We start from the raw sequence: 17619 nt of genomic DNA, 5'->3' as shown, positions 1-17619 counted from the left end.
ACGCCTCTCCTCCTAGTCTGATCTGATATAAGGTATGTTTATTTTTATTTATTTTAGTTATAAGTAAAATGTATTTTACCGGATATTGCATTTTGCATTGCATAGCTAGGCAAGACTCATCAATTTTTTTGATATAGACGTCTTTAATTATTTTTAAATTAAATTAAATACTATTTAATTACAGTGTTAATTACTTAAATATTTAAATAAATAAAGAGCACTAAAATATACGTCAAACAAAATAAAAATTTTTAAATATTACCCTGTATACCTAAACTAAACGTGCATATCTCCTATTGTTACTACTTTTTTGTAATTATTAACTTTTTTTTTTAGTAATTTACAATGTTCCCAAAGAGAAAAAAACCATCCGGAGGTGAATTTAAAAAGAGCAAGCAGATGCCATACAAAAATTTTTAAAACCCAAAGAAATTGGCAAAAATTAATCCAGTACGTCTAAAGTTAATTTTTCTAATCTCGATAGTACCAGTGCTAGTGATGAAGTCAGCTTTCCTTCGTGTAGTTCAAACAAGAACCAGGTAGACAATTCTTTATACAATAGTTCAAGTGATATAAGTACGGAAAAAGAATATCTCCATGAATCCAATTCATCCGATGAAGAGATTGAACTTGGTTGCAACGCTACAACAGCACAACAATGTGTGAGCGATGATTTGAGTGATCCAGCAAATTGGCCTTCACCCCTTACCGTAAAATACATAGATTTTTTAATTGCTCAATATAAAACCCATGACTTAACTTTGTGTTTAAATTTTGTGTTTCCTAAAAATTCAAACGGCAGAAGTTTTTCGTTGGCCTATTTTAAAAGGAAATTAAAGAACGGGGAGGAAATTTTAAGAGAATAGCTAATATATTCAATAAAGTTAAATAGTGTTTTCTGCTTTTGTTGCAAAGTTTTTGGTCAGTCTTTACAAAACATGTCGTCATGAATAAATGATAGCGGCTTCTCTGATTGGCGACACATAAGTGACAAGTTGTTCAATCAAAAATCTGCAACCCATTTAAACAATTTTAAAACTTCGCAATTAAAACAATTTTAAAAGAAGTCGACCGAAATGTCAATAAAAAATAAAACCGCCATTGATGGCACTCATCAGACTCTCTTCGAAATGGAAAAGAAACATTGGTATGCAGTAATTGAAAGGCTAATTGCTATTATTCAGTATTTGGCAAGTTGTTCCTTGCCATTTCGCGGAGATTCTAATGAGCTATGTGTAAATAATAATGGCAACTTTTTAAAGGCAGTGGAAATGGTGGCAAAATTTGATGCTGTCATGGCTGAGCACTTAAGAAGGATACAATTGTCAAAAAACCAAAAAACTTACCATACTGCTCATTATCTAAGTAACAAATTTCAAAATGAAATAATTTCTTTAATGGCACAAAAAATTATTAAAACCATTATCGATCAAGCAAAGATTTCCAAATATTTCTCTATAATTGTTGATAGCACTCCAGATTCCAGTCATACAGAACAAATAACTATTGTTTTTTTCTGTTTTCGTGTTGGTTTCTAAGTGAAGTAGAAAATGCATTCGTAATAGAAGAAAACTTTGAGTTTTTTTTTAAATTCTAGACACTATTGGCCAAGGATTTAAACTGGGATTAGATTTACGAGATTTACGTGGCCAAAGTTATGATAATGGCGCATATATGAAAGGAAAGCACATCGGTCTCCAAAAAAGAATTTTAGAAATATCTAAACCTATCTACCCTAAAGCTTTTTGTGTGCCCTGCGCCGCACATACATTAAATTTGGTTATCAACGATGCGGCAAAAATTAATCATGAAACTATTAATTATTTTGGCTTAATTCAGGAGTTGTTTGTTTTTTTTTCAAGCTCTACTTATAGATGGGATGTTTTGAAAAATTATGTCAAAAATTTAGTTCTGAAATCTGTTAGCGAAACAGGATGGTAGAGCCGAATTAATGCAATAAAACCCCTAAGGTTTAATTTAAACGAAATATTAGAGTCCCTCTCTTTTCTAAAAAATGATAACTCAAGAGATTTAAGCACAAAACATCAAGCTGCTGCTTTACTTGGTAAAATTCAAACTTTCCATTTTATTATTTCTACTGTCATCTGGTATGAAATTCTTTCTAAAGTCAATGTTGTAAGTAAAGTCTTACAAACTTCAAATGTGGACTTAAATCCGGGTATTGACGCTTTAGAGAAGTTGCTTAGTTTTTTAAAAGACTTACGCGACGAAGAAAATTTTAATAGGTTTTATAGCATTGCGGCCAACTTATCAAACAACCTAAGCATTAATATAGCATTTCCCCAAGTTCGTCAAGGAAAAGTAAAAAAAAACAGTTCTTGTATGAACATAATGATGAAGCAATTATCGACCATAAGGAACAGTTTAAGATGAATTTTTATTACTCTGTACTAGATGTTTGTATAAATTCTGTAGATGAGCGATTTGTAAGTTTGAGAGAACAGTACAGCAACTTTCATTTTTTTTTTAATATACAATCACTAGATGAGAATATTCTGCAAGCCTATGTAAATGATCTATATGCATTATACGTTAATGCGACAGATCAATCTTGTGATTTTAATGGTGTTGAATTATATAACAAAATTATAGCTTTAAAACCATTTTTGACAGAAAAATTAAAACCATTACAAATTTTGAATTATATATGCAAGAATAATCTTGTTTCATTATTTCCCAATATTGCAATTGTTATAAGATTATTTCTGACTTTACCTTTAACTGTGGCATCAGGTGAGCGTAGCTTTTCAAGGTTAAAATTAATAAAATACTATTTGCGCTCAACTATGTCACAGGAAAGATTAAGTGGTCTTGCAACAATCGCAATTGAACAAGACATAGGCGAAAAAATTAGCTATTGTGAATTAATATCGGATTTTGCATGGAAAAAGGCAAGAAAGGCAACATTTTAATTCAGTATTTTTTAATATTTTTTAAAACCTATATATGTCTGCATATGTTTCCTTATTTTCTTTTATGTTATAGGGACTTGTTATTTTTTTTACTGCATTTATTATTAATAAGTATTGTTAATAATTTTTTTTTATTTAGTTTTGTAATATTTTATGCTAATGTATTATGACTGAATGTTATTTTTTTGTTTATGCTATGTTAATGTGCGCTTATTAAAATGAACGCTATATATGCTGTGTGCAATAAACTGTTATACGAAAAAAAATTTTGTCATTTTAGTGGTGGCGAGGGGCGCCAATAATTATCTTGCACGAAGGCGCCCTCACCCCTAGGAACGGCCCTGCTAGCAGTGCCGATTTTACTGTTTCACTTGCAAGTCGCATCAAATTTATAATTTATTTATTTTTGAAAACTAAACAAGAATGCCATACATTGGGCTATCGGAAGTTCAGAGGGGAAGAATTATTGCTCTGGCAGAACAAGGCATGTCACAAAGGCAGATAGCTGGAACGGTGGGGTTACAAGGTGTTGTTTCAAAAACATATTCAAGATTTCTGGAATTGGGAACCTTAAAAAACAGACCAAGGAGAAGTCGTGAAAGAGCAACTACTGAAGGGCAGGATCGCTTTTTAGCTCAAATAGCAAGAAGAAATCCCACAACATCTCATCCAGAGCTTCAAAGGCAACTTTTACAAGCTACGGGTGTGAGTGTTTCTGTCGAAACTATTAGAAGAAGACTTCGCGCTCGGGAATTATTTAGCAGAAGACAGTTAAGGGTTCCAGAACTTTCAAGGCAACATAAAATTGACCGTGTAAATTGATGTTTGGAGCATGAAAATTGGGATATTGAAAATTGGAAAAATGTCTTATGTTCGGATGAAACCAGAATAGGACTACGATCCGATGACCGGCGGATTCGCATTTTAAGAGGTAGAGGGAGACAAGCTAGACTTCGTGCTGCCAAACCTATCCCGAAATACAAAGGAGGTACTGTAATGTTTTGGGGTGGAATTATGATTGGTGAAAGAACTCCTTTACTTCCAATTCGACGAACCCTAACAGGTCAAAGGTATGTAGATTTGGTATTGCAACCTGTAGTTAGGCTCTGGCGAGGTGGTTTTGGCAATTTTTTTTTATTTATGCAAGATAATGCCCCTCCACATACCAGCAGAGTTGCAAAATGTTTCTTAGAAACGGAAGGTATTGCCGTTTTAGAGTGGCCTTCTTGCTTACCGGATCTTAATCCTATAGAGCACTTATGGGATAAGATAAAAAGAAAGATTAGAGCTCGCCAGAATGCTCCTGGTAACACTGAGCAACTTATTCAAGCGGTTTTAGAGGAATGGACAAATGTTCCCCAAGAAGACATTGACAATTTGATAAATAGCATGCCTCGTCGAATTCGTGCTTGCATCGATGCTAGAGGTGGCAATACTGATTATTAACATTTAATTTTAAATTAACTTTCTTGTTAAATTGTCATATTCAGAAAAATCATTTTTATAGAAATCTACACTTTTTGTTTTTTGTTCTATTATTGTGAAAATTGTAATCAGTTTTATTATTTTTTTTAATAAACTTGGTTTTGAAAAAGTGCCCTTTAATCCTCAATGACTATTTTTTTAAATAAATTCCATTTTGCGAAATTACGGTGATTCCATAAGTTTGGTTGTGTGTATATCATTGACACAATTTAATATTGGGCTTCTCTTAGCTCTTGTAATATTCAGCTTTTCGAGAAGATCTAGTTTTTTACCTTTTCCACACTCATGTAATATAGTTACATCATCCGACACCGAAAAGTTGTGACCAGTCGATAAAAGATGATTTGCAAAGGCTGACTTTGTTTCTTTAATATCGGTGTTCTTACAATTGTTGAAAAGACTTATATGTTCTTTCACCCTAGTGGAAATCCTTCTACCAGACTGACCAACATACACAGCGGAACACTCACCACAATTCAAAGAATACACCCCAGATTTTAAAGTTTGCTCTATTTTATCCTTTGTGTTTATCAAGTAGGTACTTTTTCAAAGTATTTGCAGTTTTGACAGATTAAGATTATTTAAAAAGAGTTTTGCAAGTTGGAGAGATATTGAACCAAAAAATGTTAAAGATCTGAATTTGTTAAGATTTAAAGAATTGGAGTGTAAGATATGGTAGGAGAATTTATATTTATTCATGTACAAAAGGTTTATTTATGGTAGAAATTGGAAAACCGTTATTAACTGCAAGCTGCTTTATTATGTTAAGTTCTTTATAAAAAGATTCCTTGGATAGAGGAATGGTGAACATCCTATATAAACAGTATAAGAGTTAAACGAAGCAAATTTGTGGGTATGTGGTGAGTCAGAAGTGAATTGTATGATGTTGTCAGTTGTGGACAGTTTCCTATATATATAAAATTCGATTTTATTATTATTCTTAGTTAACAAAAGGTCTAAGAAAGTAAACTTTTGTTGTGCTCCTTTTCTAAGGTAAATGAAATTCTATTATGTAGACTGTTTGTAGAAGGTGGACAATTGATCGTTATTGCTTCCCCAAACAATACAAATGTCATCAACATATCGTTTATACACTATTATATGTTTGGCGAAAGAACTATTCATAATTTTGTACTCCAAGTTGTTCATAAAAACTTCACTTAAGAAAGGGGAAAAGCATGGCTAAACCAGCCTTCTGTGTTTACATTTTGCCATTGAATTAAAAAAAAATGATCTAAAACAGTTTTTAGTAGGCAAATTAAGTCTCAAGAAATCAGCCTGGGTAGTTTAGAATTTGCTAGTAATGATTGGCAAAAAGATTTTTCACATCTAAGGAAATTAACATTGCATTGTCTGGTATATATATGCCTTTTAAAAAATTAGCAAATTCGACGGAATTCTTAGTGGAAAAACGACTTCGGAAACCTGTTACCTCTCTTAAAACCCCATTCAACCACGAAGAAAATTTATAGCGAGGAGAATCCACAAAACATACCACTGGTCTAATTGGCTGTCCTTCTTTATGAACTTTATGTAGCCCGTAAAGAAGAGGAGTTCTAGGGTTCATAGGATAAAGAGCCCCCTTGCTAATATTAAAAAACTCCAAGGGTTAATAAAGATCTTTTTTTTTTTTTTTTGTAAAATCTCACTTAAAGGCTGAGATTCTTAACCTTAATATAGGTACTGATATAGATGGTTTTGAAAATATGTGGCTAAAAATTAATATAAACAGGGTCTCTATTACTGCTGGGGTCATATATCGTACTATGAATAATATTGGGGCTTGTGCAAATGCACTCGACAATATTCTACCAGAAATAATATCAACCTCCGACTATGTAACGGTTCTAGGGGATTTAAATATTATTTTTTTTAACAGCAATAATCCAATATCCGACATATTTGATGTTTTTGGTTTCACTCAGACCATTGATGAGGCTACAAGGGTCACTGATAGAGTATCAACATTACTAGATCCTATATTTTTTAGTGATGCAGATGCTGTTATGGATGTTGGCACCATCTCTGCTATCGGGATAAGTGACCATAAGTTGGCATTTTGTAATATATGCTTACCAAATCTTAAAAGAGTCCAGAAAATAATATCATTCCGCAGTTACAAACATTTTAATGAAAACCTTTTTAATACAGAGCTTTTACAAATACCATAGGATAACATAAGTCATTAGCTGATTTTGAAGCTTATAAGCGGGCTCGAAACTTTGCACTTGCTTCTATTCGAAGGGAAAAAAAGGGCTATTTAAGTTTTTTGGAACAACAAAAAAATAGTAAGTTACTCTGGAAAAATCTTAAAAATATGAATGTAAATGTAAGCTCAAAAACTTCTAATAGTGAATTTCCACTTGACTCTGTTAATCCTGATAGTGCAAATGACTACTTTTTGAGTGTATTTAAAAAATCAAATAAATGTGACCAAAAAATACATTTCTATAACACAAATAAACTTAAGAACAACTTGCACTTTCAATTTAATATGATAGATTCCAGTTCAGTGAAAAAAAAAATTATTCCATTAAGTCCAATGCTTCTGGTCATGACAATTTGACACTTTTTATGATAAAGCTTAGCCTTCCTGCTATCCTACCTCATTTGACACATATTGTTAATTCTTGCCTAGAAGCTGGGTATTTTCCAGAGGACTGGAAAAAGTCCATAATTCTTCCTGTTCCTAAGACCAGAAAAGTAACTGCTGTTTATGAACTTCGTCCCATAAGCCTGTTGCCTGTCCTATCTAAAATTCTTGAAAGAACTGTTCACACACAAGTATTAAATTACCTAAATCTTAATAATTTGCTCCCAGTTCATCAGTCAGGCTTTAGGTCTGGACATAGTACTACTACTGCTCTTCTGAACTTAAATGACAACATAATAAGGGCATTAGACAAAAATATTGCGGTTGTCCTAGTCTCCCTGGACTACTCTAAAGCTTTTGATCTGATAGACCATGATTTACTGTGTGCTAAACTAAAATATCTGGGCTTTGACGAATGCTCTGTCTCCTTTTTCAGGTGCTACCTGACAGATAGACAACAGCGCGTACAAATTGGTAACAAGTTTTCTTCTGCTGAGACTGTGATATCTGGTGTACCACAAGGATCTATAATTGGACCACTTTTGTTTCTAATATACATTTTTGACATTTTCCAGGTAATCAAAAATTCAGATTCACAGTCATATGCAGATGATAAACAGGTTTTGCATTATTTTGACCCCAATAAACCAGCAGAAGCTGAAGCATCTCTCAATGACGATCTAAAATCCATCAATGATTACTCAAGAGAACATAACTTAAAGATAAATCCTGAAAAAACAGAGGTACTTCTCTTTTGTTCAGAAAAGCGAAGAAAACTGCTAGAAGGTAGGTTGCACCTGAAACTGGGCGACACAACTGTGGGATTTTCTAAAAATGCGAAGAACTTAGGGCTTATCATTGATACTGATTTAAGGTTCAGAGATCATGTGAATAAGTTACTTCAAAAAAGTTATGTAAAAATGAAAGTTCTCTATGCCAACAGATTTATCTTAGACTTTAATATTAGGAAAAAACTCTGTGAATCTCTGGTTTTGCCAATTTTTTATTATTGTAATATAGTGTACTACCCCTGTTTAGATTTAGTGACAAAAAATAGATTGCAAGTTGTGCAAAATAACTGTTGTCGCCTCATATTTGGTCTGAGGAGATATAATCATGTCTCAGCAGAATTTAAACAATTAAATTGGTTAAATATGTCGGGTGTGGTAAAGCATCATTTTGCTACTTTTCTAATGAGGTTGTTAATATCAAATATTCCTGTATATTTGAGGGAAAAGTTAGTATTTCGAACATTTATTCATAACCGTGAACTTCGTTATGGAAATCACTTTACTATGCCACAACATCATTCAGCACTCTTTCAAAGAGGTTTTGCCTATAATGCAGTATCTTTATACAACTCCTTAGATCCCTATTTAAGAGATATTAGTTTAAACGGCTTTAGGTCTCAGTTTAAAACTTATTTGTTAAATTTACAAAATACTTAGTGTCATTATGAATTATGTTTACTTTTCACTTCTTTTTTGATTTAGAATAGGGATGGTTAAGTGTAAGAGTAGCCTAAGGCTAAACTTCGCCATTTGTATTCTTTAACCTTAATCTTATATGTATATACCTATAAAACATTTAAATCTGTGTAATGTATATGCATGATTAATAAAAGACGATTTATTATTATTATTATTATTATCTATCGAGTACACCTCGGAACACCACCTACGATGTTGTAGACATATTATATTTTATATTTTTATTGATGTCGTGAGAGTCAGTGTGTAGTTTTTGTATTTAGGCACCGAACATAAACTAGAACTTGTTCTTTATACTGTGATTTAGGTGAGGTATGTCTTTTCTGTTAATTAGCGTTTTGTTCCTTATTATTTAATTTTGATAATTTTATTTAGATATGACGATGCCCTAATGCGGCGAAACGCGTAACCTTTTAATAGACGCTTGATTTGTGATACTTTGACTTTGAGTATACTTTCTCCTCCTTTGGTCAATTTCATTTAATCTGCGATTGTTTTTGTTTTGTTTAGGAAATCGGCTGGGCAAACTCGGAGGCGCGAGGTGCATATTTGAACATTGTCGCTTCCAGTTTGGGATTCGTGGGCGCGGGCGCTAACGTTGTTTTATCGCAATTGGTGAGGCGTGGAGTTAATGTCGGACAGGTGAGATTCTTTTTTATTGCTTGAAAGAGTATTAATAGCGTTTTACTGACAAATAATCCGATGAGTGGTAATTTAAAGTTAGTGACAGTTTTAAATAAAGCCATTACCAGTGGCGGCTCGCGTCCTGGTTAGGCTAATCTAAGGTAGGCGACATATTATTATAACAGTGCGCACACCGAGTAGCCCGAGCTCCCCCTTCCCCCGCTTTTTCGGGATTTAAAAAAAAATTGTGGTGCCACGGCCACTTTTCATTAATAATTTACTAAGATTAAGAAAAAATAACGTTTTCGAAATCTTTAAATAAAAATTACCTAAAAATAATATTTTTTTAAAATTTAGATTTCAATCAACAAAAAAAAATGCGGAAACAAAAAAAACAAAATGAAACACACCTTTACAAAGTTGTATGAATTTAAATTATGATCGTAATTTTTGTGTTATATCCATATTTCATTTAATTTCACTAAATCCTTAGATATATACACTACCTACTGTTATTGACAGATACCTACTATAAGATGCAAAGATGCAGTAAATATTCTTCTATATTATAAAAAAATACAAATAAATTAATTTTTATTAACGATTTTATTTTTGTACAAATAAATTATCTTTTTTACTTACTTACCAAAAATGCATTTATTTAAATTATTATTTAATTATGCACCTTTGAGCTTATGTAGTTTTCTTCTTTTTAATACTATTTCTAAAAAAGATTAAAGTTGAATACTACTTAACTAAAAGATATCATAATATTCTTATACTTAACATAGATTTTGTTTTTAGTTTTTGATTTTTTTAATTTTTTTTTTGTTTTTTTTTTTAGTTGTAAAACAACTAATTTTTATAAATAAGGTTTATTCTTCTGTCCCTTAAAAGTGCAAACCTACTTATTATTAAATCTGTAAAATCATCAGATCCCTGTAAAATGCAAAAGAGTTCCTTTTCGATGGAAATTAAAGCAAGTGATGATAAGCGCTCATTACCTATTTTATTTCGGGAATATGTTTTTATGCGTTTAAGGCATGAAAAATGTCTTCCAACTGATGTACTTGTAATTGGTATTGTAGCAATAAGCGTAAAAGCTTGGAGAAATATTTCTTTAAGACCATTATCTATAAAATGTTTTAAAACCGACTCTACATTTAATGTTGTTAGTTCTTCATCGTGAAAAATTACACTTAACTCATTAATTAGTTGCTGTTTGTCAAAAATATTTTTATAAAGGTTGGTGACACTTGTAACTAAAGAAGTTGGAAAATTTTTCTTATATTCTTGGAGCTTAGAAGAATCAACCAATGCAAAATAAGTTAACTGCGATAGATCTGCAAACCAAACATCTATTTGCGTCGAAATATTATCAATAATCTCATAAAATAAAATTCGCAAAGAAGACTTTTCATCCCCTTTGATAGTGTTTAATAATTTTATTCTTTTTGATGGTGTAGGATTATCCAAGCTATCTATCATATCGCCTGAAATTCTAATTTTTGCCCCTTCAAAAAATTGTTCGAAGGTTAATTCATTCCGCAAGGACTGTAGACCCTCTTTTGTTAAAAATGCCTGTTTTTGACAATAAGCTATATCTAAAGACTTTTTTTGCAAAATACTAAATAGTGGATCCGTAATATCAAATACATTTTTGTAAGCCGCGGTTAAAAAAGAAAATTCTAAACCTTTCATAAATCTAAGATATCCCTTTGACTCGTTAATTGCCTCGGATGATTGATCGTCAATAATTGTTTGAAAAACTTTTTTTAAGTCATTCCATTTTAAATCTAACGATTTTTGAACGTGAAGCCCATCTGGTATCTACAGCAGTCGGTATCCTTTTTCCAACTATAGAGTCCAAAATAAATGTTTACTTTGCAGATTGATGGAAGAAGCCGGGAATTGAAGTTACGATCGCAAAAAAAATTAGGCAATTTTTAATAGTTTTTGCTCCATTCTGTAGAACTAAGTTTAATCGGTGCGCACTGCAATGTGTAAATAAAGCTAATAGAGCATCGTCTTTAATTTTTTTTTGCAAACCATTTAACGAACCAGCCATTACGCTAGCGCCATCATAACATTGACCAACTAAATTTTTCTTAATCGAAAGGACTTAAAACAGAAGCAATTAATTCGTACATCGCGTCTGCAGTTCTATCTTGACTTACATCAAAAAATCCCAAAAATCTCTCTTTAATGTCACCAGATTGGTGACAGTTTACATATCTGACCGAAATAGCGCATTGTGATTTTTCTAAAATGTCAGTAGTGTCATCAACTTGTACAAAAAAAAATATTTCTTAATGTATTGTCTCCAAAAGGTGTTCAGAGATACAACCTATTATATCGTTTTGGATAGTCTTAGACAAACCAGAAAAATTATTGCCTATTTTTTTTAAATGGTTTTGCATTTCGATGTCACGTTTAATTAACAAGTTAAATGTTTCACGAAAATTGCCAGTGTTAAAAGAATCGGATTTTTCATTGTGGCCTCTAAAAGATAATTCTTGTTTTGCAAGATGACAAGTGACATCAATCAAATAGCTCAATAAATTTCTATTTTTTCTTACATCCTCGTTATAGGATTTTAAAAACAAAGAAGCCTGTATTTTTAATGCATCCTGTATAGTGCTACTATTTTTTTGCAAGCGCTTTAGACTAAGGTAGCTACTCATATGCTCTTTTGACGATTTATGTTTTTTTTATGCTAGCTGACAGATTTTTTAAATCGCAAAAACCCTGAGACATCCAAACATTATTTCTATTACCTCCTAAAAGTATACAAGGCCAACAAAACAAACTTTGTTTAAAATAACTACCACATAACCATTGATGGGTTTCGAACCACTGGGTCTTAAAAAATGGGGTTTCTTGTAAAGAACAAATTACATCATGCACAGGGGTTTCGGCGAGATTATTGGCCATTCTAAAAAAAAATAGTAAAAGGATCAAACAACTAGGGTAGGTATGCACCTCTACTTCTACAAAAATTACCTACTTTCTACTCTATATTATAATATTCTCAAAAATATACAACCCCTTAATAGGTACCTCTACTACCTCTACAAACTGTAATAGCACAATTATTATTCTAATATACTTATACTTATCTAATATAAACCAAATTCAAAATTCAATGGAGAAGCAACCATACGACGTGCGACAGCAGAAAAATCGTTCAAAGCTGAAAGAAACGGAAGAAACCAGCCACAAACCGTTAATGAATAAAAACAAAACCCCCCCCAAGAAAAATCTGGAATTATTTTCCTCCTATCATATTATTAGTATTAGTACCATCACCTTATCATTATTGCTCCTATGTAGTTTTAAATAAGTGCAACAAAGTCGCCACAGCACAAAATCCCGCCCCACCATTGATTTTCCATTGAACGAGGGCTCATCTCATCCGTGCTTTAATTATCATACTGAAACTCACCCAATTGTACTAAAAATTAAATACGTTATAAAAATCGTAGTCATTGCTTGAACATTTACAACAAAAAACCTAGACTGCCATGAAAAATGTACATTTTTAATATTTTTTACATTTAAGTAAGAAAACAGAATTTGCATTGCGTGCTAAATTTTTTTCCACTTGTGCTAGATTTAGTACAATCGTACTCTAAAATCACCAGCCCTTTCCCCTTTATCGATCGACGGGAAAACAGGCAAATAACACAATGGACATTCGACACACTCCCGAAGCTTCCCCCGAAGCGACTCGGCGAGCGCCCGAACAGGGTGACCTCGACACATAACACACCGCTCGAAAATACTCGATTATGTTGAGACGAGAGAGACAACAAATCGGAAATCACTTATCAGAATACGTACCGAAAAAACCTTTTAAGACACTGACTTATCGGGGTTACCAGCGCTATTATTTTACAGGTAATATACTATTTTTTTAGGTGATCGAATATTTTTTTAGTGATACCATTCGATAAATCGTTAAAAAAAATAATTAAAAAAACAAAACTAATTTCAATAGCTGTCTTATTATTCTTTTTAGTATATGTTTCCTATTTAAATTGCAGTTTTCAATTGGCGCTAAGACCGATGCTTCTAAGTCTTGGCTCTTGACATGGTTGGCTTGGTATGGTTGGGTTGAGTTGTATTGGGCTGGGTTGGGTTGGTTGGGGCTGAGCTGGGTGGGTATTGATTTTTTTTTATATAAAAAGGCGCTGGGTGCAAAAAGGACCTGTTGGGTGAATAATCATTTTTCATAAGAAAAACTGATTGCGCAAAAAAAAACGAACAGGGGTAAAATTTTAATATTTTTTATTTTCTTTTTTCAAGTGATTGAAAAATGATTGAGTCTCCGACAACGAATTTATAATAAATACGACATACATTAACTTTTGTAGCTGTTTAATTTTTTAAATTCGTACAAAAAAACGGCGTTCGTTAGGATAGTAAACTGTTACGCCAGGGGTAATTATTTAATATAGTCACTTTTTTTTAAACGATTAAAAAAAAATAAAATTGAAAAAATTGAAATTTTTGGTCTCCGACAATGAAATTATGATGAATCACTATCTATCACTGTGTCATTCACTATCCTATGTACCTGTCTTTTTTTTATTCTTGAAAATGGGGAGTCGATAAGATAGTATAATATAATAATAAACTGTTACCGTAATTTGTATACATTCCAGCCCTGACAAAACTCAACACTATGAGTGAAAACTTGGCTCAATCTAAATAAGGCTGTAATATATGATATTCTCTAAGAACCTGTTTCTTTTCCTACTTATAAATATTATTAATTATAATAACTCATTGCACTTTTTTACGACACCAATTCAGAAATAATGTTAGTCACAAATTACTTGAAAGCAATAAGTGTGTGTATAAGTAAATTAAAAACTGTATAGTCTATTACAGTCCTTTTGGTTATTCAGTATGTTATATTTAAGCTGACACACTATAGTTTATATTCCAAATATCCTCGGAGGCATATGACTTCATCAAAATCATCCAGTTTCTCCAGCATATTATCCTAAATTGCACTTTTTCAAGTTTATTAGTCAAAAGTAGTAAATGTAAACACTATCACCACACCTATGCAAGTCAAATGGAACTTTGTTTTTGCCACAATTTTTAATGAAAAACATGCTTCCACAAGATAAAAACTTGCTCTTTCCCAAGTGATGGTACATTTTTTTGGCGGCAAATTCCTCTTCACTTCGCAATAAGTATAATGCCGGTATTTAATGTTCTAAGAAGAAGAATCACAGGATAGGAGGCCAAGTAGTAAATTACACAAAGTTAGTTATAGTGTTTCTTAATCAGTATCAGGAAGTATCATCCCAGGTTCTTTGTAGTTATATCTTAAAGCTTCAAATATACTGAAGAACTCATAACTCACAAATTAATAACTTTTGGCAAACTATCTATAAATATAAACTAATTATTGTAAGCACGACTCGAATGTAAACAAAATAATATACCTATACCTTACCCTATTTTGTGTTAGATGACAACACTACAGCTATTTCGAATAAAAATTGGCTGACGTGTAAAAGACCCAACCGATCATACTCGAACGTTTAAAATATTTCGCGGGTATTGTGTCGAATGTCCATTATGTCGAATGACGATTGTGTCGAATGCACCCGTCTCGATCGACGAACGAGCGCTTCGAGCGAATTGACGAAGACGGTCGAAGGCGCCCGAATTGTCCGCCTAACAGTGTACTTTTTGTCGCATAGAATAATTTTGTTTCACGTCGGCCGCTGTAAGTTTTGTATGGGAGATTGCCGCCGTAGAGACCATTAAATACAGGCGGTTGGAAATATCGCCTTCCCATATCGCTACCTTCCAGAAAGACCGTCACAAGTCCGAAAAATCGATTTTTCGGTTTTCCACGAAAATCGATTTAGCAGAAGTTGCTTCTATTACAAAAAATATCGCATCAAGCTAATTTTGACGAATAGCCGCTTGGCGGCGCATGTGGTCAGTGTACTAAGTGAGAACCTTTCCTGTTTTAACACGCAAGAGCGTATCAATTCAGTTGTGCCTGGTCAGTTGCAGTCGTCACCTGTGTTTATTCAGCGTCACAACATAAAAGTGACAAGTGTTTTTTAAAATATTTGTGTGAAAGACCGTCCTATATAAGTTTAGGTCGATTTTCTGTGAAAAGGTAAGTTCTTTTTTTGTATATTTTTCGAGAAATATCGTCACATTTTATGTTGGTGCATTTTTTATGGAAAATGTGGTAAATAAAATATAGTTTTTTTCGGAAAAAAAACGTCATACTTAGAATTAGTGCGCTCTTCCTTGTAAAAATAAATAATTTTTTTACTTTGTGTTGAAATTTGTTTATTTAGGACGTTTTTTTATGAAAATTTCTGTACTTTTAAAGACCTGAACACGTTTCATCTTGAGTTATGACGTTCTTTCTTGAATAAAAATTCGTTTTTGTTTGTATTAAATGTTAAGGCGTAAGTATAACAGTTTTATTTATAAAACAAGTTAAATAAAATTTGCCAAAAGTTGTCTGTTGCTTTTTACTTTTTTTGACATTTTTTTCACACTTTCAGTACTAATTAATTTTAATAAATTTTTCATTATCTATTTTGTAGTTCTAAGATGTCCCGAAGAACTTATATGATATTGAAGCTTGCCAAAAAAAAAATTACAAGTTCATAACATCGAGCAACCATCCTGGGAAATTCAAAATTGCTTAATTGAAACAGAAAATGAAGGAAGTAGCAAAGATACCAACCCAACCCAACCCAACCCAGAAGAACAGGTCGTGGTAGCAGAATTATGTGTAGAAGCAGCTAAAGGAGGAAGATAAAAATGAAATTCAACCTGAAATTCAATTCTGAAACCAAAAAAAAGGGAATTATGCAGTTACTAGAGAAAAAAATAGGCGACTTTTATCATGATTTCTACCAAAATTTATTTAAGTAGATTATAGATTTTGACTGTTTTGTTAGATGTTTTTACTTGAAAGTTAAGAAGAAAATAACTAGGTATAAGAGTTAAGTTTTTTTTTAATACGTTTTAAAACTACGCTTCTTTTTCTTTAATACGTTTGTACTGATGTAAGTGTAATCTAGTATTATAAAAGTTTAATATTATAATTTTTTAAAATATGTTACCAAAAATTTGATTTAGGTTTATTTTTCATAAGGTTTGTTCCAATCCAACGCGTTAGAAAACCGTCATCAAACGATCACGCTCATGCGCAGTAATTGAAATTCGACGGATTTTAATTACTGCGCATGACCGTAATCGTTCGGTGACGGTTTTGAACGCGTTGGAATACACTATAGTAGATAATAAACAAGTTTCGTTTACATGAATTCAGCTTAATACTTTTATTAACTCAAATTGAAATAAAAAAACGTCATTTTTTTTCAGCAAAGACTGTCACATTTAACTCTATTTTTTGTTTGATGACACAGACTAAAAAAATTATCATCAAAAAATATTCTCCACAAGGGTCTTTAATAATACCAAAAAAAAAATTTAAACATATTTTTCAAAAAGCAGCGTAGCCCTATGAAATAAATATTGGATATTTTTAAACGCCTGTACTGAAAAATAGCAATTTTCGAGTTGTGACGGTCTTCTTGGAAGGTAGCGATATATAATATCGTATTCATTTGATTTTATGAGGCGAGTCGCTTTAGACTAGGAGGTTTATCAGATATTTTAATATTACATTAAAAAAAATGATTATATTATATAAATTATAATGGTAATTTTTTTTCAAATTTACAAGTGAATTTTATAAGGTAGGCGGCGCCTACCTTGCCTACCCTGACGAGCCGCCGCTGGCCATTACTAGTTTTTCATAGTATATATAGGGTGTTCGATACAAAACAGTCCACTCTGAAAAACTTACATAAAAAATACATTGTTTATAACTGGCTTAAAATGGACAATCGTAGAATTCTTAATTTTTCCACTTTTTTGATAAAAATCATTAGCAGCCCAAAGGCACCTGCGACTATAAGGAATAGATTGTTGTTTAGAGCAAATGTACACGGGATAAATGTTAGAGCTAGAAATAAGTTAACCATGCCGGTCCATAGGAGTGCTATGTTTCAGAGATCGTTTTCTTACAATGCTGTTCAGTGCTACAATAAAATACCTGCAGAATTTGTTGACCTTCGTGCAGATAAATTTAGGAGGAAATATAAAATTGTTCTTATGAATATTCAAAACAATTCTCTTACTATTTAATATGTATCAAATTTGCTGTTTTTTATAGAAGAAGAAAACTTTTTTTGTGTTATATTATAATTGGGAATATTTCTTTACATATAACATGTTGTTATAATGTTACTTCAAATACACCCTGACCTGGTTCAGTGGAGTAGCTATATAAAGCTAGACTGCGCCACGTTCAGGTACTTTGTTTTTTTTTTTTGTATCAAGTTTGTAATGAATTTGAATAATAAAAGACATTTATTATTATTATTATTATTATTATACGTATGATTATACCCATTTGATCAATCAATAT

General features: G+C 32.1%; 1 protein-coding gene across 1 annotated transcript in view; it reads left to right on the top strand.

Moving 5' to 3' along the window:
• Positions 1-17619, top strand: part of LOC126739502 (uncharacterized) — a 77205-nt gene that overhangs the window by 27503 nt on the left and 32083 nt on the right. Inside the window, exon 9 of the mRNA XM_050445215.1 lies at positions 9012-9143. Within this exon, the coding sequence (XP_050301172.1) occupies positions 9012-9143 (132 nt within the window). The remainder of the gene's footprint in view (positions 1-9011; positions 9144-17619) is intronic.

Source organism: Anthonomus grandis, chromosome 8, assembly GCF_022605725.1.
Source record: "Anthonomus grandis grandis chromosome 8, icAntGran1.3, whole genome shotgun sequence".
Taxonomy (NCBI): domain Eukaryota; kingdom Metazoa; phylum Arthropoda; class Insecta; order Coleoptera; family Curculionidae; genus Anthonomus; species Anthonomus grandis.
The sequence above is the reverse complement of the archived record's forward strand: the minus strand, read 5'-3'. Positions and strand labels throughout refer to the sequence as shown.